This window comes from Trichoderma evansii (assembly GCF_050947405.1).
Source record: "Trichoderma evansii strain SZMC 28006 chromosome Unknown GGI43scaffold_7, whole genome shotgun sequence".
Classification (NCBI taxonomy): Eukaryota; Fungi; Ascomycota; class Sordariomycetes; order Hypocreales; family Hypocreaceae; genus Trichoderma; species Trichoderma evansii.
The window spans coordinates 354322-379186 of NW_028145199.1; the positions used below are offsets into that span (position 1 = coordinate 354322).

The 24865-nt window shown below is 48.7% G+C and overlaps 9 protein-coding genes across 9 annotated transcripts; 5 read left to right on the top strand and 4 right to left on the bottom strand.

Annotated features, from left to right (window-relative positions):
• Positions 1-68: 68 nt before the first annotated feature.
• Positions 69-1229, bottom strand: GGI43DRAFT_342854 (uncharacterized protein). The gene is made up of 2 exons (XM_083202156.1): positions 818-1229; positions 69-683 (listed from the first exon to the last, which is right to left on the bottom strand). The coding sequence occupies exons 1-2, from the start codon at positions 957-959 to the stop codon at positions 508-510; spliced, it is 318 nt and encodes a 105-aa protein (XP_083061583.1). The 5' UTR covers positions 960-1229; the 3' UTR covers positions 69-507.
• GGI43DRAFT_342913 (CobW/HypB/UreG, nucleotide-binding domain-containing protein) lies at positions 1230-2811 on the top strand. Its single transcript, XM_083202157.1, has one exon. It carries the CDS (start codon positions 1501-1503, stop codon positions 2623-2625), a length of 1125 nt encoding a protein of 374 aa, XP_083061584.1. The 5' UTR covers positions 1230-1500; the 3' UTR covers positions 2626-2811.
• Positions 2747-3851, bottom strand: GGI43DRAFT_402156 (uncharacterized protein). The gene has a single exon (XM_083205653.1). It carries the CDS (start codon positions 3759-3761, stop codon positions 2775-2777), a length of 987 nt encoding a protein of 328 aa, XP_083061585.1. The 5' UTR covers positions 3762-3851; the 3' UTR covers positions 2747-2774.
• A 308-nt stretch (positions 3852-4159) lies between these two features.
• On the bottom strand, positions 4160-8945 carry GGI43DRAFT_342935 (amino acid permease-domain-containing protein). Its single transcript, XM_083202158.1, has 5 exons — positions 8204-8945; positions 7601-8138; positions 7093-7540; positions 6014-7022; positions 4160-5935 (listed from the first exon to the last, which is right to left on the bottom strand). The coding sequence occupies exons 1-5, from the start codon at positions 8391-8393 to the stop codon at positions 4218-4220; spliced, it is 3903 nt and encodes a 1300-aa protein (XP_083061586.1). The 5' UTR covers positions 8394-8945; the 3' UTR covers positions 4160-4217.
• Positions 8946-11213: 2268 nt separating this feature from the next.
• On the top strand, positions 11214-14240 carry GGI43DRAFT_402162 (transmembrane amino acid transporter protein-domain-containing protein). Its single transcript, XM_083205654.1, has 2 exons — positions 11214-13834; positions 13926-14240. Exons 1-2 carry the CDS (start codon positions 11759-11761, stop codon positions 14094-14096), a joined length of 2247 nt encoding a protein of 748 aa, XP_083061587.1. The 5' UTR covers positions 11214-11758; the 3' UTR covers positions 14097-14240.
• Positions 14241-14867: 627 nt separating this feature from the next.
• On the top strand, positions 14868-16397 carry GGI43DRAFT_343035 (sucrase/ferredoxin-like domain-containing protein). Its single transcript, XM_083202161.1, has 2 exons — positions 14868-15393; positions 15468-16397. Exons 1-2 carry the CDS (start codon positions 14965-14967, stop codon positions 16188-16190), a joined length of 1152 nt encoding a protein of 383 aa, XP_083061588.1. The 5' UTR covers positions 14868-14964; the 3' UTR covers positions 16191-16397.
• A 715-nt stretch (positions 16398-17112) lies between these two features.
• On the top strand, positions 17113-18036 carry GGI43DRAFT_343005 (uncharacterized protein). Its single transcript, XM_083202159.1, has 2 exons — positions 17113-17179; positions 17271-18036. The coding sequence occupies exon 2, from the start codon at positions 17326-17328 to the stop codon at positions 17851-17853; it is 528 nt and encodes a 175-aa protein (XP_083061589.1). The 5' UTR covers positions 17113-17179; positions 17271-17325; the 3' UTR covers positions 17854-18036.
• Positions 18037-18104: 68 nt separating this feature from the next.
• On the top strand, positions 18105-19578 carry GGI43DRAFT_402165 (cytochrome b5 reductase family protein). The gene has a single exon (XM_083205655.1). The coding sequence runs from the start codon at positions 18219-18221 to the stop codon at positions 19482-19484; it is 1266 nt and encodes a 421-aa protein (XP_083061590.1). The 5' UTR covers positions 18105-18218; the 3' UTR covers positions 19485-19578.
• A 56-nt stretch (positions 19579-19634) lies between these two features.
• On the bottom strand, positions 19635-24275 carry GGI43DRAFT_343020 (aminophospholipid-translocating P4-type ATPase NEO1). Its single transcript, XM_083202160.1, has 3 exons — positions 20425-24275; positions 19956-20365; positions 19635-19903 (listed from the first exon to the last, which is right to left on the bottom strand). The coding sequence occupies exons 1-3, from the start codon at positions 23815-23817 to the stop codon at positions 19786-19788; spliced, it is 3921 nt and encodes a 1306-aa protein (XP_083061591.1). The 5' UTR covers positions 23818-24275; the 3' UTR covers positions 19635-19785.
• Between the last annotated feature and the right edge of the window lie 590 nt (positions 24276-24865).

Below are 24865 nucleotides of genomic sequence, written 5' to 3' on the forward strand. Positions count from 1 at the left end.
ACCCACGGTGTTGCGTTGCCTTTCCCCTCGTTGGGAAACGCTCAGAATAGTAAAACCCTTGGATATAGGAAATCTACCGCTACGTTTTTCGAAACAAAAATCTGTGGGCGGCAGATGCCAAGAAGGGGGGACATACCAGCTTTTAAAGCTCGGCGATATTTTCTGTTTTCGTGCGCCCTTGCTATAGCGCTAAGGTGCGGCTGAAGATGAGCTGAACGAATGAATGCCTGTGTAATCTCTTCAGCTGTCTAGTAGACGCTTCTGTATGGAGTTGAATCGCTCGAGCGTGTGAGCCATGGGCTGCCTCTTGTCGTGCTCCTGTGTGTTGCTTGCCTGGAGTTGTTGAGTGCGAATGGCTTGTAGAAATGCATGGTAGCATGTGCTGCGTTTATGAAGCAAAAAATCTCATCACGCTGTAGACATCTCTGTTTTGAAGCGGGAAGAAGCAAAGCTGATTAAATTAAGTGCATATTATCTAGTATCTCCACATAGAACCTCCATGAACTCTCAATGATTCAAGGTCTCTCCGGCAAACTTGCTTCGATGCTGCTCCCTCACAAACTCCTCGATCTGAACGTCGTTCTCTGGCCGATGAGGAGGACCAGCCTCTGCCTCGTCTTCCACCTTGCCATCTGGATTTGACCCTCCAAGGGCGGGTACTGGAGTTGGAATGGCTTGCGAGACTATCGAGAGCATGTTAGTGCTTGATCATAAGAGTGTAAACGAAACGAATCGTACAGCCATGGCGTTTTGCTTCACATGTGTTGCTGAACGCTGGCTAATCATCAGTGTAGAGAGTGTCAAACACGCAACTTACTCTTATGGACAACAGTTTCGATGATTGATTCTCCACTCCCATTCTCACGAGCATGACTCTCCTCTGCCTTTTGGTCGAGCTGCTCCTTGAATGGTGGCGCCTGTGGCGGGTTGTCTTGTTTCTTGGGTGGTGAGTGCATCATGCCCACTACTTTGCTACTTGGTCTCGGCCAAACTCAAAGAGGTAGACTATCGCATAAACACTGGAAACTGCGATATCGAGTGAGATATCTCGACTTTTGCGAAGAAAAGAAGACATGGCTGGGAACTTATATATGGCGTCGTTTGTCTCGATCTTGTAGCGAAAATATGACGTCAAGTTAAGACAGAAGACGTGTAGATGCGTGGCGATCAGTGTGTAAGTGACAACCACTGAAGACAACCGAAGGCCACTAGATGGAGGCTAAGGCTAAAGCCAAGGCTGATCTGCGTAACATCAATTATAGCGCTGCTATAGCGCTACTACCGTAGAAACTCGCCGAAAGACGGCGCTGATAAGATAAGCCAACCGTCTCATTCTCTTCCCAGATCGATCTGATTTGCAATCCGAGATATTTCTCCGTATGACAACCCAGTAATAAGTGGTGTGATTGCTGGCTTCTTCCTTTCTTCTTTATTTCTTTTTCTTTTTGTTTTCTTATCCAATTCGATATAGACAAATCAAACAGAGGCCGCTCTTCGACAATGGCCCCGATTCCTCTCACTATTATCACCGGTTTCTTGGGTTCCGGAAAGACAACCCTCATTCTCAACCTCATCCCTCAACTTCGTGCCCAAAATCCCGACTACAAGCTCGCCCTACTAAAGAACGAATTCGGCGACCTCGCTATTGATTCCCAGTTGGCCTCTAGCTCAGCCATCTCCGGCGTGCAAGAACTCCTCAACGGATGTATTTGCTGCAACCTAGTAGGCCAACTCGGCCCCGCGCTGGCAGAGCTCGAAAAGACTGTCGCACCCGATCGCATTATTATCGAGACGAGTGGATCTGCGTTTCCAGCTACTCTGGCTTTGGAGGTCAACCGAATTGCGAGAGACACAGGGAAATACGTGCTCGACGGAGTCATCAGCGTGATTGACGTTGAGAATTGGAAAGGATACGAAGATACGAGTTATACTGCCAAGATTCAAGCGCGCTATACCGATTTGATTGTGTTTAATAAGTGGGAGACGGCAGGAGAAGATCGTTATGAAGAATGCTTGGATAGAGTGGGCGATTTAGATGTTGATGTGGCCCGAGTAAAGAGCGACAAGGGATTTGTTGATATGGGCTTAATATTTGGTGTTGATGGGGGTCTGGCCAAGGAGCTGACTGAGGCTGAAGTTAATGGCAACCACGATCACAAGCACCAGACGAACGGTGATGCTCACAAGCATGATCACGGCCATAGCCACAGCCACCAGAGCGAGGTTGAAGTGCTCTCCGTCGAGCTCAAAGGCGATAGCGGTACTGCTGTTTCAACGGAAAAGCTGCTCAACTTTCTCAAGGCGGCCCCCAAGGATGAAGCTTACCGAATCAAAGCTGTCCTTACCCTATCATCTACACCCAAAAACTCTGACCCCGATGTTCCACAGCCAGAGTTCAACCCGCGCGGTCGATACATCTTGAACTGGGCATTTGGTCGATGGATCTTTACGTCTCTGGCTGAGACCACAGAAGAGCATACTTCAAGCAACGGCGTTCTTTTGCGACTGACTATGATTTTGGGACGATACGAGAGCAATAAATGGAAGAAGAGGCTAGAAGCTGGTGGCTTTATAGAACTAGAAGGTGTGAATAAGGGGGAGTTGACTGTTAAGAGGATATTGTAGAAATGAGTTTTCTTTTTATATAGACGACGTTATGAACTTGAATGGGAAATAGACAACCCGGGGCATGGGATATACATGCAACTACAATGGGAAAATAGAATATATATCTCTTGAACTTCTCTTTCGCCATGGAAATTTGTCATTTATCGCTACCTGTAATGAATATCTATCTCTATACTGCAGTCTTCTTCCACGTTTTCTTCCAATTCTTTGTATATCGAATGTTGGTGTTCATTGAAATAATCAGCGACCCAAGGTAATTCATAATAGCCCCTCGTATCTTTCTCAGCTCCCTCTTCCTCAGGTTCATCTTGAGAGTATACTGAGCTCGAACTTGACAACTCAGGTGTAGCACAGCTATTTGCACTGCCTGTTAAACGGGATTCCATAAGTGAATTTTCAGTTCCAATGAGTTCAAGATATTTATCCACGTCGAATTCGTCTTGGGAGTAAACTGAGCTAGAACATGACAACGCAGGCGTGGGACAACTGTCAGATGCATCTTGAGAGCACACTGAGCTCTGACTTGACAATGCAAGTGTGGCATGGCTATTAGCATCATTTATTAAACAAGATTTTTTCCATTCAGAGATACATTCATCCGCCAATCTAATTGGTGTATCCGAGTCTTCGCCTTGCAGAGAGGGGCTGGTAGGAAAGAAATCTTCATACTCATATTCTTCGCTAAAACAACAAGGTGGCATTGTGTATTTGGTTTCACACGCGCTACAGAGGGTATAGCCATGTTTGTCTCCCAGATATCCAGAGCAGAGGAAACATACTGGAAGAGACGCAGAGTGAATTTGTGATGGTGAGATACAAGATTGAGTTGGTAGACAAGATGAATCTGGGGATGACTGTATTGGAATTGGCGCAGAGTGAGGAGAATGAGGAGAATACGTCGCTTTTGGCCATAAAGCCCGATCCGGAGGGCTGCTGATGATTGGTGCTTTGATTCCTATCTTCTCGACGTTGTGACTAATTTGTTGGTTATGTCCCCTGTGCGCTCTTGCCTTGCCAGCTTGAGCTTTCCAAGTGCCAAATATATATTCGCAATCATTCTCTAAAAGATAAGTGTCTCCCTCAAATGCTGGAGGAGGAGATGAGTTGTGGTGCCATGGGATTTTGATACCCATTTTCAAGGGAGGTTAGGGGCGTTGAAGCAGAGATTGGGTTTCCTGTGTAATGAGATTTGCATTGATCAAGCGGTACAGCATAAAATTTCTCATTAAATGGGGAATTTTTTTTTTATATGGGATGAGAATATTTTGAACAATGCGCTGTGTTCAATTTTGTATTTTATCGCTGTTTACAGGTTAAGCAACCATAAGGCTCGTTCTGTTCAAGCACAGCCACTCCTGACATCGTTCTTAATGATATGTTTGTTCATATCAACAATATTGTATTTCGAATATGCTATTTATATACAAAAAGAAGAGATAAATCCTGGTTTCAAATATGTTGCCGAATAACTTAGTCAAATAAATACGAACGATCGCTATTTTTAGATGGTGTTTGAAGGTATACTTTCATTCTAGATGCTTCCGCGCAACTGCGCAGTAAATTTGAATACAATGCATAGGTAAATCGCTTCACAAGCTCACAGTGACCGTCATGTTATTGCTCAACACCAAAAGCGTAGGTGGAAGATCATGGCACAGCAGCTCAACATCCGAGAGGTACTGAATCGTCCGATCCACATCCATATACGTCCCCTCACTGGGAATCGGCAGCGTGCTAAGAAGAACAGCCGTGTCTTTCGAATTCTGTTGCATTAGCTCATTGAGGATTAGGTGTTGTGCTCTGCTTGGCAAGTCGTTGAAGGATAAAGCAACTCCTTGCGTCGAGTATGGGGCGCCTTCTGCGTTGCCTGATTCCATGCCGGATCTATACAATTGTACAAGATCTGGGATATTTAGGCTGACGTCTCCTTGGCTAAAGTTATTAGGATACTGGGATTCTCGCCGAGAATGAGATTGGTAGCGAGATTTGGTTGTGCTCGCGCGTGAATAGTATGTTGGCTGTTCAATGTACGAAATCGCACGTGGGCCTCCCATATTTCTCCTAGCTCCAGCCAGTGGCTGTGACGGAACGTTTAGTGACGATTGTCGTGAGAACGATGGGCGGTCCATTTTAGGGGTCGCTGGGCTCGAGGAATTTGTGGTAGCGAACCCAATACGGGAGCTTCCCTCCTCCGTTGTGATTCTCATCTCTGGAACAGGCCGACTTGAAAATCGAGCGGCGGATGACTGTCGCGATATACTTGGCCGGGGCGTTGACGTATCATCGTCTCCTGAATATCGGTCGACCGAAGATTTCGCAGGGCTGCTTGGCTGGTAGTTTCTGCGACGAGCTTCATTGATAGCATGCTGATCTAGATTGGGAAAAGATTCTATGCTCTTGATTTCGATTTTGAAGCTGCTCCTCTGTCGACCATTTGCATTTGCTCGAGGGGTGGCATCTAGATCAACCTCTGACCCCTGTCGAGGCGTGGGAGAAAAGACTGAATTGTATCGATGTTGGGCCAAAGAAAGCGGCTGAGATCCAGACATGGTACCGTATGATGGGGTAAATGAGGGATAGCCGTTGGAAGAGTATCCATGCCTGGTGATTGTGTCAAAAGAGCCATTTCCGCGCATCTCGGGAGGCGAGGGCTGCCCTCGTGAAGCATTCGAAGACGATGACTCGGGCAATAACGGGTCTGTTACGGATCGCACCGTACTTATAGACTCTGTATCGCTGTTTGTTTCGTAATCCGAATCAGAGTCCTCAAAGACTTCTTCGTTCAAATGATGAGTGTGCATGCCGATATTTATGCCCATCTTGGACAAGGAGCCAATATTCGGTTTCTTAGGCATACCGGAAAGATCCAAAACGCTTGAGCGTCGTCTCCGTGACTCAGGCTCTTCGTGCGGATTGTAGACTCCTGGTCGTCCGGCGGTCGAGGTTATGATATGCGCCAAGTGTGTAAACTCCTGACTAGTTGACATGGGTTCAGATTGTCCACGGAAGTCTTCCAGGTCATTCCACCATTCTTCGTCTCTCAGTGCGTCGCCGACAATGATTTCACAGTCTATACTACAACTCTTGCCATTGATGATGCGCTCGTATGTGTCCAACTGGCCGCACGCCAGCCAAAAGACTCGAACTTCAGCCTCGATACGCAGCTTCTCCAAAAGAGCGCGGACTCGTGCCAACTCTTCGTCGACTTCGCTTTCGTATTCAACAAAAACCATTACACGTAGTGTATATACCCGTTTCCAGGTGTGAACACTACGGAGAATGTGGCCTAACTGTAGAATGAGCGTGTCTATTAGATGTTAGTCATGCCAGAGGGCCCGAGTTTATGGAGATGACATATGAGGAGAAGCACTGTGACCAGACTTACAGGTATCAAAATTAGATGTCAACACGTTTTTGCCATCAGAAGAAACCTCAGCGGACATTTGGATTGGCCATAGGTCGATATACTTCTTTGTGTTGTAATCGTCCGTTCGAGGCGTCTCTAAGCCGTCAAATCCATACGCCACCGCTACATTCAATCGATACATCAGAGTCAAATCCTCCAATGCTGTCATATATTCTGTGGGAGACATCATATCCTCCGTACGAATTGCGTCAGTCGGTAAGAAGCCTTCCATCAAACGGGCGGACGTATCCCCGCGGCGTCGTGTATAGGCTTTCCCCTGAGATTTTGGCGGCCGATTCATTCTGGAAGCTGGAGCCATTGGGATGTCTGGCACTCGCAGTCGATGACTAGATCTTCGTAAATCTTCCATGTTGTAAAACCCTAAAACAGCAATATTGGGCCGCATGCCCCCAAGGCCCGAAGATAAGATGAGATTTCGGATTCCCCAATTAATTGACGGTGACATGGTTAGCTGAACGAAGGCTTTAATCCTTGAGAACTCTGATATATAGCGTGTCCAAGCCTGTTGCTGCAGTTTCGCCTCATGAACCCCTGTGTTGAAATCGTCTGTTACGATGACGTGGCCCAGGATGTAAAGCGAGCCCTTCTTCAAAGAGTTACAAAACTGAATTAGTCTCGTTTGCCGCCGTGGGTTATTAACGAGGAGTATGATTTGCGGTCTCCAAAACTTGATGTGCTCGGGCTTTAGTCTCAACAGATATTTCCTAACTTGGTGGTAGATGAGGTTCTGTGAGACATCTCCCCAGTGTTTAGGCGGGCATAGATAATGAATCAGCAAAAACACTAAAATGAGAGCACAGATTGCGGTTGAGGCGTAGGCTTCATCGATAAAGAACATGGCTACAGCAGAGAAAAGACTTCCCAAAAAGGCTGTCTCGGCACTGAAGAGCTGGAAGCCAGGCCTGAAATTAGGAGCAGATCCGATTTTCAATAGGAAACAAGCCAAGTTCATAACAAAGAATGTCATCTATTTAATTCGTTAGCTGCTTAGCATCGAGAATCACAAGGAGGATAGGGTCTTGGATTCCTGCACTAACCTGATAGCCCATAGAGATGAGGGTGGCAATTTGATTCAAGTCTGCAAAAAGGGCTACTTGCGCGATGGCAAAAGTTAAGAATATGGCATAGATCGGTTCATCACCAACTTTAGTTCCTCTTCCAAAAACGGAGAGCCCTGGAAGGAGCTTATCCCGAGCGAGCGCTTGGAACAGCTTGGCTGAACCGATAACTCCCATAAGAGCCGAAAAGAAAGTAACAGCGCATTCACCAGCCAGAATAATGGGGGCATATAAGCTTGTGATGGAGATGACATTATTATTGGCCAGGAAAGATTCGTGAGTGATGGCCGCTGCCATGGAGAGAATGACAGTGAAATACACGATGAAGGTTGTCAGAGTGGCCCATAGTGTTCCGTTTGGAATAGCTTTGCTTGGGTTTCTCAAATCGCCAGACATGGAAGCTCCTGCAAATATTCCCGAAGTAGCTCTGTTATCATAAATATTAGTATACGTGTCATACTACGAAGGAAATGTGGAATGTACTCGCGGGAAGAGAACGCCAAATAAGTCACGAAATGTCTTGAGGCCTTCGTAGCTGCTATCAGAGGGTCGAGGTGCAAAGTTTCCAATGAGCGTATCGACGCTGATGCCTGTAAACTTGACTCCAGCCGTAATATCCTCAAATGGAGATTTGAAGATTGCTGATATTGGGATGCTCATGACAGCCACAGTAAGGATGATGAGCAGTCCATTTGAGGCCTTTGCAAAAGTTGATGAGCCAAGTAAGCAGAGACATGTGCAAAGCACCAAGGCAGCTGTTTGTAGCCCATAGCCAGCCCAATACCCTTGAGGAAAATTAGATCCCATATTAAGTCGAATGCAGTCGATGAGACCAACTACATTCATGGCAGTATTAAGAGCTTGAGCCAGATAGAACAATATGCCGATAGAGCCACCGAACTCGGGACCGAGAGACCTAGAGATTAAGTAATAAGCACCGCCGCCTTTGACTTCTCCATTGGATGCGATGGCAGATAGAGAGAGGACAGTGAGCAGATCGATGCAATATGCGGCGAGGAGAAGACCTGGTATGGTGAGACAGGTTGGAATTGAGCGTTGCATTATTCTTCGGTTCTTATTTGTGACTTACCTAGAATCCCAATGAAGCCAACTTGTCCAAGTATTTGACCAAATCGGAGAAACATGAGAATGCTCAGGATGTTGAGGTATACAGGAATATAGACGCCAGATATGGTGCCTAACCTGGCGCCGCCAGTAGCCTTTACGGGCTCCATGGCCACCGTCAAAGATCCTTTTCTTTCTGGTGTTTGATGAGGCATGGAGGAATGATTTCAGAAGTAAACCCCAAAGGGTCGCGTGGCAAGAGTGCGAGTATTGTCAACGAGCGTGGAATTCCAGAGGGCCACCACCAACCAACCAGCCCGGGTGCCTTGCACGTTGCAATGTCTCAAGCAGAATCCAACAGCGGCCAAAACGTGAAGAATGAAACTTGTCTAGGTGCTATAAATCCGATATGAGAAAATATAAAGAAAACAACAGTGTCATAGACATTCTCCGCTACTCCAACCAACAGCGGGTTGTAAGTGAATAAAGAGGCCATCAAAAAGTACACGGCCCGGCATTTGGGCAACGGTGTTAATATCAATATCTGAGCTAGCTGCTAAAATTGTAAATACGCCGTTGAGATCAAGCAATCAATCAAGGCCGGCGTCATGCCAATGGTTTGGGATCTGCGGCGGGGCTTGAGGAGCGCGGAGCGGCGACTCGTGTAAGAGAGAGGAGAGCCATCGACGCCATCATGCCTGACATTTCCCGAGTAAAGTTGCTACCGAAATCAAGTTTGGCTGCATTTTGTGCATATGTATATGCATGTTCTATCACATATAATGGCCATCTTCTACGGATATATGTACGATGTCGTATCGATCCTTTCTTAGGCCAGGAGAAGCACCTTCTATAATGCGGATGAGCCTTTGCCGCTGCCTACATGGAGGCTTACACCGCAACGATCTGTTTGCGGCATAATCATTCGTAGTGGCATAAAGACTCAGCACACTCTAGCGGTATAGGCGGACGAGTAAACCTGTTATACGCTACAAACTCGTATGGAGTGTTAGTGTTGGGCTAGCCAGACTCACTGTTGGCCTCTGCTGTGAGAAACCACAGATCAGGTGGGAATCGCATGCTCCGCAATCGCGCGATGGTGGTGTAGAGCATCGTCGTCATCCCAGCAATGGACAAGGCGATCTTCAGCCGGTTCTGGCGGGCCTCGGGGAATCTGATTTGTGGGTGGTTTATGCCTCTCAGCGTCTAACAATTGGAGCTATAATCAGGAATCTCAACCACAAGAGGTGGTCACGATGTGCCATTATCGATGGTAGGGCTGCAATATGCCATCGACACCAGCTATGATTTCCTTTCAAAATGAAACGCCGGTCTACAAATAGACAGCAAAGCCAGATTGAATCGACATACAGAGAAGTCTCCGAAAGATGGCTAGGCATATGCGTGGCGATCATTCAAGCTGCCCCGCCTCTAGGTTATATCACGCGCCATGACGGCATTCCGAGCCACCGCCCAGTACAAGGAATACTGAATCCTTTCAGCTTATACAGCACCCTGACTCTAATTTTGCTAGCAAATGAAGCGTAGCGTACTTGCTGGACTGGACCCTGGAAGAAAAAGCAGGCGTTTGAAGAGCGTGCATGTGTGAATGTACCTTAATATAATATACATATAGGTGTATCTCCACGGAGAAATTCGGGGACAATCATCGTCTAGTGCCGCATCGGCTCGTCCCGTAGTATTCAATGTTAGCAGTGGTATTGGAAAGCCCAGCATGACCAAGTGCATCATATATCTGCTACTCTCTGGCCACCCGTGACATAAGTATCGAGATCTGAGTTTTCTGGGGAGGATCGCGGGGAGATGGATGGACAGATACAGAAGGATGATCCGCTACAAGCTTCATGTTCAGCAGTCATCTGAATGTGTGGTCAGCCTCGTGATAATGCTGGTGACTGGCCGTTGTGTGCTTGTTTGTGCTGTGCGCAGATAACGGGCGTCCGTTGTCATCGCCGGCATCCAATTAGGTTCATGTTCTCTCCCGCCCTTATCCGAAGGCGCGGTCTTGGGGATCTGGTGCTGGATGGACGGGGATGCCAAGAAGTCGACTGCTGACAGAAAACTGCGTATGCTCATATGTGTGGCTGCTTTGGTAATACTACTACTAGCAGTAGTATAAGCGTTAGTAGCACGCACAGCAGACATCGTGTACTCTGTCCGAGTCTTGTGTGTCAGTGTTATCTATATCGGATTGGACACGGCGTCACAGAAAAGTGAGAGAGAATAAAGCAAATAATGAAACAGTCTCATCCAAGGTACCATATCACGTAATATTTCGATTCGTTTTGATATGAGACAGAGCGAATCAGGTCTGCCGTCTTCGTATCTCGTATTCCCGTTATCGGCTCTCTCTCATCAGAGTCCCGATAAGCCCCAATTCGAGACATTTTAACATCACCAAGGCAGGTATCTTTGTAGATGCGGAGCAATAATAAGTACATCTAGACATCTGAGTATATGTACAATATTAAGTATTTCTTTACCGATTAAGGCATAGATGATCTGGAAACCAATTTTTGGGCCAAAAAAAAAAAATTGCGTGCTCGACGAATTTATATCCGGGTGTTTTATAAGTCTATCTATCTGCTGGATGAGCTGACGGATTATCGACCGAGGGCCCTTATGAAGTAAACCCCTCCACACCCTGCTGCGGGTGTGGTACCCGCCTTTTTTGCTATTTCCTTTGATGTCGATGAGTCAACTGTAATTCCCGCGGTAGTGCTTGCGTGCTGGATGGATTGGCCAGAAACTGTCGTTGAATTATACCGCAGCATTGTACATATCAAATGTGTGTTTGTATGCATGCAAGCCCTATCTCAACTGCCCCTTCAAGCGCCGCCCCGTATTGGCTGTTCAATGAAAGCCTGCCAATCGAGCCTTTTGGGGCCGATCTTTACTGTCATAGCGGGCCTTAGCCGCCGGAGGCCCACCGCTGAGCCCCCTAGCATGTCTCCCTAGCAGTCCCCAGTACGTGTGGTCCCCTAACACAGTCACCAGACCGGAGCAGCCACTGCGTGCGCTGGCGCAGGCTGGAGCCCTGACGATTGCAAGGTACATGTCCAGTCATGCCGCTATCGAGTACCTGGCATGGCGCCAGGGCTGGGTGAGCAGCCAAGTACCTCGCTACCTGAGCTGCTTTAGTGCGGCCTTGTCCGTCATTAGTGCAGGACCTTTTGGTAACAGGCACGCACTCTCGTAGCTTCGGCCAAAGAGACCCGGGCAGATTAGCTTGCACTCTCTTTCATCTTTCATCATCTTTCAGCCTTTGTCCTTTCTCCTCTTTCCGAAGACTCCCAATTGAATCTGCATCAGCGGAAGCAAACAAAACAGTCTCAAAGTATCGACTCATACCGCGAGTCTCGACCTTGAATGCCGCCGGCGCTTTATCGTTAATCTTCCGTGTTTCGGTTTGTCACCGAGTCTCCCTCGCGCGGTTCGCATCCTTTCGGTTCGCCGACGCTTTTCAAAACAAAGCATCAATACTTTTCATCTATATCAAACCCGATATGCGATAGGAGACCAAACTTGAGCTAGACAGAGCTTGAATATCACCGCAACCATGTCTTCGCCGTCGAGAAGCGGGATACCGCAGGACGTCATCGCGAGGTCTTCTTCGCCTAGCCTCTCCCAGCAGCGGCCATTCTCGTCGTCTCTGCCTCGAGAAGAAGTCACCGCGAGACTCGCCGAGCCGGTTCGAGGTGGATCGCCAATGAGAAGCGGCTCGCCTCGTCCCGGATTCACAAAGCCCGAAGGCGGCGACAGTCCAGCGTTCGCTCAAGGCCCTGGCGTATCTGCTCTGGCTGCCGCCTTGTCCGACTCCCTGGGACAAACGCCGCCACGATATGGCACACCTCCAGCCCGCGTCAGCACACCGCCGGTCCGGCCGTTATCTCCCGGCAGAGGCCGCTCTGCTACACCGACAAATTATGGCTCCTTTGACTCGAGAAGCCGCATTGGAGCGGAGAGCACCGGGCCCTACGAGGACCCGGAGATTGTCAAGAGGCATTTGGTGCAGCCCAGTGAAATGGATAACCCTGCGTCAGAGGCATCGTCAGAGACTGGCAAGGGCAAACAGACGGCCGATTTCGGGGTTGGTACTACCGGCCTGCATGAGGACGAATTCTCGAGTCTGCGTCTGCAAGGTGGAGATGTAACACGGGGGATCTACAAGTGGACCGAACAGGCAGAGGCCAAGACGAGGTTACAGCGTAGCAAGAGTTTTGACCACTCGAGACCCGAACCTGAAAGCGAGACCCTTGACATCAACTCCATCAAAGTGCCAGGAGGCTTCCGAAGGAATCACCTGAGGAGAAATGTCATCAGCCCGTCTGGACACCACGAAGATGGCTATGGAGGTGTCGATTCTCCGGGCAGCAGTCGACCCCTGTTTACATCAAGCTTCTTAGAATTCTTGTCCATCTATGGTCACTTTGCCGGTGAAGAATTAGAAGAAGACGATGAGGCTCTCGGCCCCAATGAATACTTTCTATCTGGCGAGGATGGCGGCGAAGAAGAGGACGAAGAACCCATGGAGGACAGTGCGCTGCTTGGCCCCTCAAAAAAGAAGCGCAGAAGAAAGGTCCGTGGTGGCAGCGGCCAGAATGGCCAGATGAACGCCGCTCTGCTGCTGCTCAAATCCTTTGTCGGAACCGGTGTCTTGTTCTTGCCGCGTGCCTACCTCAACGGTGGTATGATGTTCAGTAACCTTGTCCTGATTGGTGTGGCGCTGCTGAGTTACTACTGCTTTGTTTTGCTGGTCACGACACGACTCAACGTCGAGGGCTCGTTTGGTGACATGGGTGGCATCCTGTACGGAAAATGGATGCGAGCCATTATCCTTGCCTCAATTGTTCTCAGCCAGATTGGATTTGTCGCTGCCTACATCGTGTTTACTTCGGAGAACTTACAAGCCTTTATCTTGGCTGTGACAGACTGCCAAAAGTCTATTAGTATCCCGATGTTGATTCTCTTGCAGATGATTGTCTTCCTGCCGCTTTCTCTCATCCGAGACATTGGCAAACTCGGATTCACAGCCTTGATTGCAGATGCCTTTATTCTGATAGGACTCGCGTATCTCTTCTACTACGATGTTTTGACACTCGCCGCCAATGGCCTCGCCGATATCATCATGTTCAACAAGAAAGACTGGACGCTCTTCATCGGCACGGCAATCTTTACTTTTGAAGGTATTGGTCTCATTATTCCCATCCAGGAATCGATGAAGCAGCCGGAAAAGTTTCCCAGAGTCATGTTCCTTGTCATGATTATTATTACCGTTCTCTTCACCGTCATGGGTGCCATCTCCTACGCTGCATACGGATCTGAGACGCAAACTGTTGTCCTTCTCAACCTGCCACAGGATAACCGCATGGTGAACACTGTGCAGCTCCTCTACTCGATGGCCATTCTGCTCTCCACCCCGCTGCAAATCTTCCCTGCTATCCGTATTGCCGAGACCGCGCTGTTTACGAGAAGTGGCAAGTACAACCCCTGGATCAAGTGGCAGAAGAACATCTTCCGCTTCTTCTTGGTGGCCATGTGCGCTGGTATTGCCTGGGGTGGCGCCGACAACCTGGACAAGTTTGTGGCTTTGGTAGGCAACTTTGCCTGTATCCCCTTGGTCTACATCTATCCTGTAAGAAATCTCCTTTCTTTTCTCTCTTTTCTCCCCTTTTATACCCATATCAATTATCAATTACACAATATACTGACTTTATCTATCATAGCCTCTACTTCACTACAAGGCAGTCGCACGAAACAAGTTTTGGCGATACTCCGATATTGCCCTGTGTATCTTTGGCCTTGTTGCCATGGTTTACACCACCAGCTTGACCGTTATGAGCTGGGCCAACGCTGAGCCCAAGCTCCCTGGATACTGTGATCGAAGAGGCAACTAAGCCTGAACTGAGCGCCGAATTATGAGGGGTATGGGGAAGCTGGAGAGAGTGAGGGGCGCAGAAGGTAAGGTACTTATCTCAGCTTATATTTCTGTTGTTTCCTTTTTTTTTTTTGTGTTTTTTTTTTTTGTGTTTTTTTTTTTTGTGTTTTTTTTTTTTGTGTTTTTTTTTTTTGTGTTTTTTATTTTTCTGTTTTTTATTTTTCTGTTTTTTATTTTTATTTTTCCATTTTCTTTTGGGCATTGGGATAGCAAATTGGACGAAAGGCATTTGATTTGGGATTACTATCCAGATTGCAAGGAATTTATTGTATAGAGGAGGACATACTTTCTGTGTTGTGTATTTAGGCATGGGTGATTTCACATAGAGATTTCCGTACAGACAGATACTGAGAAAGAGGGGAAGAGGGTAGCGATATTTGCAGCATTTTGTTCTTGACTAATACTACATAATTTGGGTAACGCATATATATATCTTGATTTTTGCCATGATTGTCAAGGCATTACCATATTTTGCGTCTTATATGCCTATTAGAACCCGCTACTGTCAGCTTAGTGCCGTGGGGCCGCTCCGTGGTGGAGATTTGTTCTGCCGGGAACTGGCAAGAAAATGCCAAAAGCCCGCATCTCGGTCTCCGAGACTCTTGGACCTTTCATGTAGCTATTACTACTGACCCATTCCGATTCGCCATCTTTTGACTATCCTTGCAGTGCCAATGGAGAGCGTCGGGATTAGTGTTATTACCACTGCGAGCCCGTCGTGATTTATACATGCCGACTGCCGCCTTGTTAGAATCTTTTCTTTTCTAGATTTATCATAGCATAAACATGTCGAGCGCTGGCATCCGTCTCTGCCACTTCTCGCCAGTATGTCGTTGCGGATACCTCTCCACCCGCCGTTGAGGCTGCTGCCATCGTCGCCTTACCAGATGCAGTTCCAAATCCCTAGAGCTTGGCTATCTCCTCGTGCCAATCTCTTCCCAGCAGCGACAAATGCAAGACGAAGCATCGCCTCAAAGTCTGCGCGACCGCCGCGACCGCCGCGACCGCCTCCATTTCCCGTCGTGTCCACCTGTCCGTCGCCGACATGCGGATGCGCCGACACGCCGGCCATGCCAGACGGGCTGGAGATTGACCACCAGAACCCGCTGAATGGCGTCATGGCCGGATATGCAGAGCATGTGGTGGTGTGTACGGGCAAGGACGATTGGCTGTCCAAGATTGAGGACGAGAACAGCGGTGATAACCTGGCAGCGGATTTGAAGGAACTTTTTGGACGAGGGGGGAAGTATACGGATGTAAGTGAAGTGAAGATGGGAGCTGGGAGCGCATGGTTTGAAACTGCAAAACTAATGAATTTACGTATGGGTAGCCATTTCACCATATTTCCGTCATCAATTCTTCGTTTCCGAGCTCGGTGCCTCCCAGAAAGGCAATCCAGTCAACATCCGCCTACCTGCTACCCTCCTTCAAATACATACCCTTCTTGCCGCGCGTGTCGTTCGACAGCGTCAAGGCCCTCGCAAAGGGCTTCTTGCTACCGGAGAAGCTGCACAGCGCCCACGACGGACTATCGCCCGTACACCGCGATCGGTTGACACGAAAGGAAGCATTTCAGGGCCTGCTACCTGGCGTGCAAGACGTGAAGGATGTGCTGGTGCTGATATGCGGTCATGGAGGACGAGATTTACGATGTGGTGTAATGGGACCTGTCCTGAAGACAGAATTCGAAGAGAAGCTTGAGATGGAAGGGTTCAATGTTGCCAAGGAGGCAGTTCAGATTGGGAGCCTGGACAGTGAAGAGGCGAAGAGGATAGAAGGGAGCAGCAGCCCGGAGAAGAAGGTGGCGAGAGTCGGTCTGATTAGCCACATTGGAGGACACAAGTTCGCCGGCAATGTAATTGTCTATATTCCGCCTGGATTTACGGATGCAAAGGGCGAGAAACATGCTTTGGCGGGATGCGGGGTTTGGTACGGGAGGGTAGAGCCGAAACATGTGGAGGGACTCGTTCGGGAGACGGTGATGGAGGGTCGGGTGGTGGAAGACAAGTTTCGGGGAGGCATTGACGCGCATAGACGGATACTGAGGTTGTAACGATGGTTATGATAGTGATGGTGGTGGTGATGATGATGATGATGAGACTCAAGGAGCGTATTAGCTGGATTATGGATATACTGGTAATACATGATACAGATTAGATAGATTTTGTAGATGATTCACCAAGAAATACAGGATGACGAGCTGAAGAGAGGGCAAAAAAGCGACGGAGCTGCTACGTGTAAGTGCTCGGAATTAGTACAAGCAGAGACACTGAGACCCTGCATCTGCAGCCATGAGCACAGGTAGCATTCCGACATCCTCCAGCGTTCGACGGATCAGCAAGGATTCGGATTACTGCCTGGGTTAGGCAGTTTCAATATACGGCGACTTAATTTATTTTGCACATTCGCATGTGATTACCCCAGTTTGCCCAGCTAATAGTAGTGGCAGTGAATCCGCTGCAAGCCATGGGCCACTATAGCCGCCCATCCATAATACAGCCGCCCCATGTCTGTACATACCATGCCGCTCTTGGCGCAGAATCCATGGCTTTGAGTGGGCGTCTTACATGTGCCGAGTCTCGCAGCGTGAACCGCTGGCTGACTGTACGGGGGAACACACAGGGTGTTGGCCCTACACGCCAGGAGGATTTACCATACGACGACCGGCTATTATTGCCAGTGCTCGTACTACTGACTGACTTACCTGTGCTAGTGTCTGAATATCAAACCATGCCCGTTCTCACGACCCACCTTGTGTCCATGGGCATTTGGCCTGATGACTGCATGCGTCGCCGAGTTGTGTGTGCATACCGGCGCTGCTTATACTCTAATAGTCGGGTTACCCGAGATTGAATTTGAATTTGTTCGGAAGGCCGCAAGTATATAAAGGCGAGAGGGACCCACGAAGCGCGTCGCTGTGTAACGAATTGGTTCCATACTCGTGATACCGTGAATAGCTCCCTTTTTGCTTTGTGCCGGATCCGGAGTTGAGTTGCGCTTTACACCCAAAACGGCCAACGCCTCTTCTGCTTCTCTTACCTAGATAAAGGATCATTCTTTCGCCTCCATCTTTTATTCTTCTTTCAAAGAAGAAGGCGCTGTTTCAAAGATAAGGGGAAACGAAGGAAAGAAGGATAGAAGGGAACCAAGATCTGAGTCGGAAACAAGCCAGAACGAGAACAGACAAGATGCCTTCAGTAGATCCCCTCAACGGCCTCAAGGTCTCCATCAGCCAGAGCAAGACGTCGCCGCCGACCATTGTCGCGACCGTCAAGAACAACAACTCGCACCTCGTCACCATTGCGGAATACCAGTCGCCCTTTGACCAGCTGATTCTCGAGCTGGGCAACCTCGCCATCTACCCTGGCTCTAGCTCCTCCAACGACGACAGCGACAGCAGCGGCAGCGGCAGCGGCGCAAACAACAAGCCGCTTGACTACCCCATCATCCGCCTCAAGCGATCCTGGCCCCCGCCAAAGGAGACCATGGTGACGCTCGGCCCGGGCGAAAGCCAGACGGCTGAGATTGTCATCCGCGATCCAGTGCCGCTGCGGCGCCTGGGCACGTCCGCGACGGTGAAGCTGAGCGGCCAGTGGATGTCGGTCTGGAGGCGCCGCGCCGAGGATATCGACGAGGCTGACTGGGACGACGTTTCGAACCCGGATGAGTTTTCGGGCCAGTATGAGTCGAACAGCTTGGAGATTTCGATTGCTTGAAATATCTATCTGGTTTTGAGGGGGAGTGGGATTTGGTTATTTTCAGATTGTAAAAAAAAAAGATGGAGAAACGGTGAATTGGCGTTTTTTGTATTTACATATGTTTAGGGAAGAAAGCGATTTATGAGGAAGGAAATTGGCATTTGTCTGCTTTTGTCTGCTTTGCTGAGTTGCGAAATATATGGGAACACGTGACTCGCCTTCAATCTTTTTGGTGCTTTTTTTCTCTTATACACTGGTGATGCAACTTTTTAAGAAACATCTCAATATTAAATTCAGCTCATTGCATTTCAATTTTTAAATAAAGAAGTTTCATTTTAACTGTTTTTTAAATCCTCTCGATTCAATTCGCAAGCACCCCAAAAATGTCTAGCCGACGAGCCGTCCTCTGGACGGCAAGGCTTCACAAAGCTCATCTCACAAAAGCCAGCTCAATGAGAATAGCAACACCCTCCCCTATACAATGCTATTCTCGACAATACGCCACGGCAGCTAATAAATCTCACGCCAAGCGATCAAAGACTATTCCTATTCTCATCACCACTGCCGTCGTCGGCGGCTCCATCATCTACTACTCAACCTCTTCTTCCAAACCAACTCTCCTCAACGCCGACTTCTTCGCCCCTTACACAATAACTTCTCGTGAAGCCGTCTCCCCTACATCCTTCGTCTTCACAATCTCGCCTCAGCACCATAATCCTTCTCTTCCATACCTCATTCCCGGCACATCCTCATGGCAATATCCCCAATGGTCTGTCGAGTTCAAACAGCCCCAAGTCCAAATCGCCCGTCACTACACGCCACTACCACCTCTGGATGGCGAGGATCCTTCCGATGGAAGCCTTAGATTCTATGTGCGCGCCATTGGAGGTGGCGAAATGTCTCATTATCTTAGCCGCCTCCGTGTAGGTCATGATGTCTGGTTACGAGGACCGCATATAGGATTCGATATCTTGGCAAGACTCGGCAACATGAAGAAAGTCGTTTTTCTAGCTGGCGGGACGGGCGTTGCCCCAGCAATGCAAGTTGCTCAGGCAGTATTGGATCAAAGCCCCGAAACACATGTGGATCTCCTCTGGGCCATTAGGAGCAGGGAAGAGCTACAGCGTGGCAATGGCCCAGTGAGAAGACGGCCTTCGAGGTGGCAGTTTTGGTCCCAGGAGAGTAGCGAACTGGTAGAACTGGATACTCAGTTGCAAGATCCTAGCCCCGTAGCGCGACAACTGAAAGCCATGAAGACCACATACGGTAATCGACTGCATATACAAGTCGCCATCGACGACGAGCAAACACGATTCCACGAGTCAGATCTTCAAAAAGCCATCTCATCAGGGAATCACCAAGATGTCTCACCCATCGCCACTCCCGGATGCCGTCTACACGACTCGTTAGCGCTGGAATTGGCTCCCGAATTCGAGACACCTGCAACAGCAGATGACTGCAAATGCGGAACTGGAGCTGGGAAGAACCTTTTCGTGATTTCCGGCCCGGATGGCTTTGTCGCTCACTACTCGGGACCTAAGAGGTGGCTTGGAGGGCAGCAGATTCAGGGACCGGTAGGGGGCGTAGCAGCACACCTTCAAAGAAAGTACCCAGGCTTAGCAAAGGAATGGCTAGTGCTGAAGTTGTAGTGTTGGGGTAATATATAGAGTACAATAAATATACAGAAATATAGAGCGGCCAAAAGCCCAAGACATATACACTCATAAAGAACGCATTTGCACTCAAGCATTATCAAGTGTTGAGAATTGAGTGTATTAAATCTTCAGATTTCTTCTTCCCCTGAAATAATAAAAATAACAACAACCATCTATGTGCCTACATTGCAACGCATAACAAGAAAATCGCTCAGTCGCCAATACGCCACACCTTCCCCCTCTTCGCTTTTTACGCATCTCAAACCATTGGACTATAAAAGAAAAGAAATAAAAATCACCTGTTCTGCACCTTTCTATACGAAGGCGGCTTCATCGTCCTCCTAATTAGCTTTCCTGCATACGGTGGGATCAAGGAGATGGATCCAATAGCCAACACGCGCCATACAAATCCCCTGTAAAACGATTAGCTACCATTTATACATGAATAGGAGGTGGGGAACATACCATGTAATTAAAAATGCGAGGTCGAAATAGTCCCCCAAGAACGGCAGCGATCCGATATAAAAGATAAACGTTCCCACGATGCTGAAAATCATGATAGGATGCCACGTCGTGATTTCAATAGCCACCATGAGAAGCTCGTTGAGCACAAGAACCGTGTAGCTGACAGAAACCATTTTCGGACCATCCACTTCCGTGAGGATCTGTGAGAGGCCCTGGATCATGCCGCCTTGGTAGACAGACACGAATACCCAGACGAAGAATGTACGATAAGACAGAGAGGCGCCTGAAGTGAGCTCCTTGTAAAGTTCGGGGTACAGATTTGCCAGGTCCTCATCTACGTCCTTGTCCAGTACGAGTGATAGGACGGGGGCCGCAGTATAGACAGTAGCATAGCCAACCATCAACCAGTTCTACTTCACGTTAGCAATAGGAAAAAAAAACGACGTAGTGTAAAAACTAGATCACATACCTTGTACAATCCCTCGGGCTGAAACTTCAAGGCTATACTGTACATCGTTTGGCAGACCGCAATAATGAGACCGCGATGAATGACAAACTGGGCCAGTTTCGCACTGCGATTGTAGCTGTTTCGCCCATGCCAAACCAACAACTTGACCAGATGGCAAAACTGCTCGATGGAAAAGTCGGCCGCCAAACTAGCTTGTCGACCCTCCTTACCAACGATACCAACTCCTACATCGGCAGCCTGGATCATGGAAACATCGTTGCCACCGTCGCCGATACAGCACACTCGCTTCTTTGTGTACTCGCGGATGAGCTTCGCCACCTCAGCTTTCTGCGTTGGCGAACATCGACAAGCAACTACAGTAGGCAGCATAACAGCAATGGAAATGAACTCGATGCGGAAGTGCGTCAAGAACAGTGCAAGACTCTCTCCATCAATCAGCAGGCAGGCATCCGTTTTGCTTCGCAAGAAATCCAGATGCTCTTGAGCATTGTCTTTCCTGTTGAGCTTCGCGACAGTGTAGATGTACTGGCCTCGTGCGACCAACTTTGAACTGATGGCTACACACCTTGCTGTCTCGACCTTGTCACCAGTGAGCATCCAGATTTTGATACCAGCGTTTCGTAGCAGTTCCAGCGAGGGCTTGACGTCCTTTTGCAACTTATCCTCCACACCGGTTACGCCCAACAGTTCTAGGTCGCTCTCGAGGTAGCGCGAGACAACTCGCTGCATTCCAGCGTCTCTTCCTGTAATGGAAAGAGAAGCCTCGTGGTACTGAGAAGCGAATTCTTGATATTGCTGATGCGAGAGCTTCTTCCGCCCAACAACAAGTGTTCGCAATCCCTCACGCGCCATGTTAGCCGTCTCTTCGTCAAGCCAGTCGTTGGCTGCCACAATCGGGCTCATAACGGTGTCTGCACCCTTTTGATAGAACCAGATCTCGCCGTTGCCAAGGCCGGGGTTGATATCGTGTATGTTTTCGAGAAATTGAACGACGATTCCCATGCGCTTGCCTTCAGATGTAAATGGGAAAACATCAAGAATTCGTACACGGACAACAGGCTTTCCAGTCTCAGTCGACTCTAGTGTCATTCCTTTACGGTCACGATATGACAGTTTCAGGCCCACAGATTCGGTCCATCGAACAATTGCAATTTCATCCGGAGAAGATGCCTGATACGAGGTCACCTCTTTGCCGTCTTCGATCTCTGATGTTGGTGTGACATTGTGGCAAAGCGCGAGCGCAAGGACAGCATCTCGCACACGGGATCCAATTTCACGCCGTGTACGAGTAGCTCCTATGTTGACCGTGTTGGACATGGCTGAAGATGGGGTAATGAGAACGCTCTGAGATGCAGAATGAGTAGTGGGCTGGATATGAAAGGCCTGGCGAACATATGACTGGACTTCGTCCATGGCTTCATTGGCATATGAAACCGTTCCAACGTGAATCTTCTTCATTTCCATGTCATTCTGAGTCAGTGTGCCCGTCTTGTCGCTCAAGAGATACTCAATTCGTCCTAAATCTTCTGGGATGGTGCTCGTGCGAACGACTGCTCCAGGAATACCTTTATCTCGCTGTATGAATCGTGAAAATGCGCTTTTGCCCATATCTAGGTTCACCCGAAGGCTGATCGGAACGATAGTTGAGAACAAGACCAAAAATCGCATAATTTTAATGTACCAAGCGTTTTCGCCGCTCTTTTCAAAGCCTTCCAGAGCAACCAATATGACTGACAAGGCAAGCGTAAGAGCGCAAAGAATCTTTGTCAACGAATTGATCTCATATTCCAAAAGTCCAGTTTTTGAGCGGGAGGGAGAGGTAGACAATGCAGATCGGGTTTGCGGACCAGTATACAATATTGCTGCAAAGGTGGTCCCCTGAGATGCAATAACAGTATTCGCCCATGCCGTATTGTCGATAGATAGTGCGGCCGATTTAGAATCGCTGCTGCTTTCGCTGTCAGATAGGGCTTGCTGGCTGGTCGCAGCTTGTCTAGTAGGCATCAGCTCAACCGTTCCGACGAATTCGTTGACTTTCTTGTCGGGTTTGCCAGCTGTTATGCGTAGACGAACAAATTCTTCCAGAGCAATACTTTGGGTTAGCGGCGAGGCTAATCTGAGTTTCCAATCCGTCTCTCCATCCAGCTGGTCGGTTCTGATGAATGTTTCTCCAGAAGGACCGCTGTTCGCATGATCGTTCTGGGGTGGTATTCTCTCAGGTGCTTTCCCTTTGGCGCTAGAGCTGGATTCTCCCTCTTCAAAAGCAAGCAAAGTCTCTTCCTCCTCTGGCTCGGTTGGTTCGTCCACTGGTGGGTTAGTGGTAGTCCCCTCGGTAGCGTGGCATTGCAGGATTACTACATCAGCTGGTACTCGCTGCCCTTTGGTAAGTTTGAGAACGTCGCCAACTCGCAGGTCTTTTGACTTGCGGCTTATTTCTTCAACGATAGAAGTCGGTTGCGCTCCATCCTCATTATCCTCCTGGATGTCGGTAAGGTCATGGCGTTCGCCTTGTACCTTTCGAGGCTTGCGCCTGACTGTTTCTGACTTTAATGGCCTGCGCGGCTTACTATTCCTTGTGAAATTTCCCGGTTCTGAAAATCGTAGTACGTGGTATTCCTCCGAGTTTGCCTCGTTATCCCTTCTCCGCCTATCAATATCGTCGTATGCCTCTTTCCCCATGGTAATGCAAAGAACAAAGGCTAGTGGCGCAATGTAGGTTGACAAATAGCCGATCCGAAGGGCTGGTATTATCTGTGATAATGCAACCAGCAAGAAATACATGTTGAAGAAGAATGAAAATTCGTTATACAGAGTGATGGGAAGAAACGTAAATGCTGTATATTTGGCATTGGAAATAATGTTGGTCGGGAATCGAGAGGTTTGGATGGAGCCCACGGCAATCATTCGTGCGGATAACGGATCATCTTCTTCCTGCTCTTCTGGTTCTTTGTCATCAGGCTTCTTTCGTGACATGAAGCTTGGTAGTAGTCGAAGTATGGAGCCAAAGCGCCCAGTTGGTGGCGGTCTTCGACTCGGCGAACCCTGATCTCCCAGCAACGGCGCATCATCCTCCCCACTCCCACCTGCTTCCGACCAATGTCTAGCATCATCGTGATCTCCTATTAAGTTTTGTTGCTCAAGATCGTCCGAGTCTTGGCGATTCCGACCGAGGTCTCCATATCCACTATCTCGCTTTGTGCGCCGCAGCCCACCCATACGCAAGTTCCTTAGAGCTATCCTCGATGCCCTCTGTTGTTCAGCTGGGTGGTTTTGCTGCAGCTCTCGAGCTGGCTCAGCCGAAATGGGGTCAAGCTCTTGGATATCAAGGTCGAGATCAGAGTCGGAATCGTTAGACGGAGACTCGGGCGGCTGGTATGAAGGTGAAGAAGGCATCCCGCATCAAACTGATCCCGGGGCCTTAGTGATGTGTAACGTTCTGCGAGAGCTGCCGTTGTAGCCGGATGCTCATGCTGCAAGCTTGAGCAGGAAGTCGGCGAATTGAGCGAGCCCTGAGAACGTGCGAATAGTTTATGACGATCGATGGGCGAATGCGGCGGGAAGCATTATTCGGTCTGTCAGATGCCTCCCGAGATCGCCCAAACGGGCTTTATATGATGACAGTTGTTGGCGTACGCTCCGGCAGCGGAATCTATGAGTTATACATGTGTTTTCTTCTTTCAAAACAATCGCTGCTCAAGCTGTTTGTTAGTTGTAGCTTGAGAGGGAGCCAGCGCCGGTGCTGGTTGGCTGTATCAAGTCTGGTTATCAAACACAAGGGATACGTAAGGCTCCGCGCTAATTCCCGATGCCAGGGGACTTGGTCGCATCAGAGGCTTTGGTGGGGCGCCGACGCAGCCACACGTGCGCTACGAAATAGCTGTACCTAGCGAGCGATCGCTGAAGCTGTGTAGGTAAGCAAGATGAAGCATAAAGATGCATTCATGTGCATGCATAGGTACTCCAGTCGTACATGTTGCAAAGTCCAAAGTCGCCATCACATGATGCAGATGGGTGCCTGATGGGCCGGTATCTAAAGAGGACAGCTTGGAGGTTTTGAAAGCTTTTGGCTGATCCTGAGAGTTTACAGGCTGCTGTGAATCACTGAGTACCTACCAGGTACATGGCAATTTGGTGGCAATCCAGAGACTTGACTTAAAGCAACTGGTTGTCACTGAAATACGACTTTGAGCAGCTCCCTCTAAAAGCAACGCAAAATATCAATAGCAGGAGTTGTAATCCAGACTCATCGGATGAAATGTTTTCTCTAGGTAGCCAGGACCTCAACTGATACATGTACCGTGCTGCTATCTATGTGCATCATTAAAGTTACGGCGTACGTGTCATTATCTACAGACACGCTCAGCAGCCAACAGGAGTGCCCTATTCAGGTATTTTGCTTGAGCATGTGCCCGCATCTAAATGCTACATCCAAGCGTAGCCG